The 4,730-nt window shown below is 31.3% G+C and overlaps 1 protein-coding gene across 3 annotated transcripts in view; it reads right to left on the minus strand.

Annotated features, from left to right (window-relative positions):
• Positions 1-307: 307 nt before the first annotated feature.
• NR2F2 (nuclear receptor subfamily 2 group F member 2) overlaps positions 308-4,730 on the minus strand; it is a 25,145-nt gene continuing 20,722 nt past the window's right edge. For all 3 annotated transcript variants that reach the window (XM_040342355.1, XM_040342354.1, XM_040342353.1), the window contains exon 3: positions 308-3,356. In XM_040342355.1, the coding sequence (XP_040198289.1) occupies positions 3,082-3,356 (275 nt within the window). In that variant the 3' untranslated portion in view covers positions 308-3,081. The remainder of the gene's footprint in view (positions 3,357-4,730) is intronic.

Genomic DNA, 4,730 nt, shown 5'->3' on the forward strand with positions numbered 1-4,730 from the left:
CTCCTTAATCACCCCCCCTCCCCCTTTTGTCCTTTTATTTTTTCAGATGCTTTTGTTCTAGGAAAACTTGCAAAAAAAAAAAAAAACCTAAGCACGAGTCTTTAAATCCAAACATCCATTCAAACGCAAGCTTTCTCTCTTCTTTTTAAATTATGTTTTTTTTTTTTTTTTTTTTTTTTTTAGCCATCATCACATCACATCATCCATCTATAGATTAATATAAAAAAAAAACAAAGCAAAAAAAAAAAAAACACTCCGATCAGATACTTTTGCATTTTGCACACATATAATAAGGACAGGGACTGGGTTTTTTGATTTTCAAATTCATAAATTATAATTTAATATCAATGACAATTTACAACACATGTTTTACAACAAGCTAACACAAAAAAACGAGATTCTGCGAATTGTTCTTTTTTTTTCTTTTCTTTTTTCTCTTTACTTTGAATACAAAAAAACTTCATACACTCACAAAAAAAAAAATGACTTGCAATAGAGGAACCTAAACCTAGAGGTCAGCAATACTCTGCAAATGTAATTCTCAGCTCACTCTCGTCTCCCAGAGTGTGTATGTATGTGTGTGTGTGTGTCTATGGATGCATATGTATGTGTAGGATGTGTGTTTATACATACATGAGTGCATATTAAACGCCATCATCAATCCCAATCAATCAAAGAGTCCATAAGTCCTGGCGTGCATTTACAATAAATTAAAGTGACCTTTCCGTATATTGAAAATATGGCCCGTTTTATTTTTTTATTTTATTTTTTTGGTACAAAATATCATGTCTAAGAAGAAAGTCTTATAATGGACAGGAGGCTTATAAGGTGATGTGTGCACAGTCTAGGGGGGAGGGCAAGGGGGGCATCTGCAACTTTCCAGCTGACAAAGCACTACATGTCCCAGCATGCCTCCCTAATCTAGCGAAGCAAGTTGGGCTTTTTTTTGATCCATTGGCATCTAGATAATGATAGACCGACTAAGACAAAAAAAATAATAAAAAATACTTTTTCTTATTATCTCTTTTTTTTAAACTACCACCCTGGCATACCAAAAAGGGATGTTACTTATTTTTTTTTTTAAATAGACTATTAAAAAGACCCTCAGCTCTCTAAGCTAAGTCAACCCCCAATGATCAAGAAAAAATATTGTTGGACCACGAGATGAAAAAAAAAAAAAAAAAGAAATTATAATAATAACAAAAACTCAATATAAAGCAACTGAGCTGTATATACAAATCTGTCTCAAATATCATGTGCGTGTATACCAGATATTTACAAAATAGTTATTTTTTCACGTTCATAAAATAGATGCAGACGACCTTTTTCTTTCTTTTCTTTTTTTTTTTACTTTTTTTTTGGATAAGTTTAACAATATACTTCGCTAAAATAGCTCTACAGGCACTTAAAAGTACGGGCCTTTTTTTTTTCTCTTGGAAATCCATTTTTAATTAAACAAGGGGGATTAGGTTACTAAGAATGGGTTGCAATATTGTACAGCACCTCTTAAACCATAGATAAACCATTGGTTTAAGCGTTTCCTGTCGAATTAGGCATGCAAATACACTGCTACACGTTTGGACAAACATAGTGGAGGGACAACACTAGTCACTTTAACCCCTTCTGCAAAGCAGACACTTCATAGCATGGGTCCCCAACGCAGAACAGGTTAAACCCCCCCCCCTCTCAATAAAACAAAATGCAATGAGGGTCATTTTTTTTTTTTTTTAAAAGACACTTGTCACAGCCAAAGGGTTTTCAGATATCAAATAATAGTTTAATTTCTGAATACTTTCATTTTTTTTCTTGGAATATAACACACAAAGACTTGACCAAACAGTTCAGTTATTATAACTTTTACAGTATACAGAAAAAAAGTTGCACTTAAAAAAAAAAAAAAAAATCGAAAACAAAAAAAAAAAAATATATAAACCTTCAGTTTTTAACACAAAACTGTAAAATCTAGATACCGAATCAATCACATTATTTATAAGTGCCAACAGTGTTATCTGACATGCTGATTTGAATTGTATCTTTTCCTCTTTAAAAAAAAAAAAATGGAAATATCAACAATTATAATACAAAGGAATTTGCAAATATACAAACAGTTATAGGAGCTTCAGAACATTTGGAGAATACTGCAAAGAACACAATTGCCCCCTCCTCCCTCCAAAAAAAAAAAAAATAATAAAAAAAAACTGTACTTAGCTAAATTGCTGTCTTAATATACAGCGTCCCTTTCACTTCAACACCACAGTTTATTTGTGAAAATAAAATAATAATAATTATAATAATATTAAAAAAAAAAAAAAATCTGTTTGTGTAGTGAAGAGACTTATGTGGTTCAAATGGGGGATATAATTACAGATCTGGCGTTCAATAATTAAATTAGGCTCATCACTTATAAGTGCGCTTCCAACTTAAGTTCCTTTTAAACATTTAAGTTCCATTTTTTTTCCTATGATACTTTCATGGACTTTGTTTTAATTCTTACAGAACATATAATTTTAAGGATACAGTTTTTTCCTCTTTCTTAAGTCAAGAATATATATATATTTATATATATATATATATATAAATATATGAAAAAAAAAAACTTGAATAGAACCACAGAGTAAACTGGTTTGGAACCAGGAAAATACAAAAAAGGAAAGAAAACAGCTATAGATACATAGACACAGGACAATTTTAAAATTTGGAAAAAAAAAAAGAACTTTCTTTCTTGCTAATTTCCTCCACAATTCCATAAATGCACTTTATAAGCGATATTTTACCAAAAAAAAAAAAAAAAATGACTAAAATTTCCTGTTTTTTGTTTGTGATATTTTTTTTTTTTTTACAAAAAAAAAAAAAAAAGTAGCAAGTTGTTCTGAACGAGACAGTTTTAAATGCATTATGTAAGAGTTCATCATAGTCTTTTTTGTTTTTATTTTTTTTAAATTCACAGTCCAATAATTTTTTTTCTCCCTCTTCTGTAAGTAAACTTGTAACAGCCTTTAGTAGAAGAAAACTTTAAGCAAACGGCCCCCAAAAAAAGTCTTTTTGTTTTTGTTTTGCCCTCCATTTTCCCCCATTCAGTACTTATTGTATGGACATATAGGGCCAATTGAAACTGCTTCCAGAGAGTAACATATCTCTAATGAGGGTTTCTATAGGGGTTTTACCTACCAAACGGACGAAAAACAATTGCTCTATGACAGAAGAGGACACAGTGCGGAGAGAAGGTAGACGGAGTAAGAGTTTGCCAAATCTGGTTGGTTGGTTGGGATATTGGCTTCTAACATACTCTTCCAATGCACATTGCGATTTCTCCTGCAAACTTTCCACATGAGCCACATCAGACAGACCACAGGCATCTGTGAAAAAAGTGTAATAAACAATGTCATTATCTGATTAGGACATGTGGTTGGTGGTGGTGGTAGGCCTGTCACAAAATCCCCCCCCCCTTTTTTTTGCAATAAAAAAAAATACAAATAAAAAAAATAATAAAAAGCATAATAAATAATGTCATTATCTCATTAGGACATGTGGTGGTGGTAGGCCTGTCACAAAATCCCCCCTTTTTTTTTGCAATAAAAAAAATACAAATAAAAAAATAATAATAAAAAGCATAATAAACAATTTCATTATCTGATAAGGACATGTGGTGGTGGTGGTGGTGGTGGTAGGCCTGCCACAAAATCCCCCTCTTTTTTTTTTTTTTTGCAAAAAAAAAATACAAATAATAAAAAAATAATAAAAAGCATAATAAATAATGTCATTATCTCATTAGGACATGTGGTGGTGGTGGTAGTCCTGTCACAAAGCCCCCCCTTTTCTTTTGCAATAAAAAAAATAGATATAATAAAATACAAATAAAAAATTATAATAAAAAGCATAATAAACAATTTCATTATCTGATAAGGACATGTGGTGGTTGGTGGTGGTGGTAGGCCTGTCACAAAATCCCCCCCCCCTTTTTTTTGCAATAAAAAAAAATACAAATAAAAAAAATAATAAAAAGCATAATAAATAATGTCATTATCTCATTAGGACATGTGGTGGTGGTAGGCCTGTCACAAAATCCCCCCTTTTTTTTTGCAATAAAAAAAATACAAATAAAAAAATAATAATAAAAAGCATAATAAACAATTTCATTATCTGATAAGGACATGTGGTGGTGGTGGTGGTGGTGGTAGGCCTGCCACAAAATCCCCCTCTTTTTTTTTTTTTTGCAATAAAAAAAATACAAATAATAAAAAAATAATAAAAAGCATAATAAATAATGTCATTATCTCATTAGGACATGTGGTGGTGGTGGTAGTCCTGTCACAAAGCCCCCCCTTTTCTTTTGCAATAAAAAAAATAGATATAATAAAATACAAATAAAAAATTATAATAAAAAGCATAATAAACAATTTCATTATCTGATAAGGACATGTGGTGGTGGTGGTGGTGGTAGGCCTGTCACAAAGCCCCCCCCCCCTTTCTTTTGCAATAAAAAAAATAGATATAATAAAATACAAATAAAAAATTATAATAAAAAGCATAATAAACAATTTCATTATCTGATAAGGACATGTGGTGGTGGTGGTGGTAGGCCTGTCACAAAATCCCACCCACCCACACTTTTTGCAATAAAAAAAATAATAATAATAAAAAGCATAATAAACAATGTCATTAACTGATTAGGACATGTGTCGTTGGTGGTGGTGTTGGTGGTTGTTGGTGGTAGGCCTGTCACAACCCTA

The sequence above is a fragment of the Rana temporaria genome, chromosome 3, assembly GCF_905171775.1.
Source record: "Rana temporaria chromosome 3, aRanTem1.1, whole genome shotgun sequence".
NCBI classification, from domain to species: domain Eukaryota; kingdom Metazoa; phylum Chordata; class Amphibia; order Anura; family Ranidae; genus Rana; species Rana temporaria.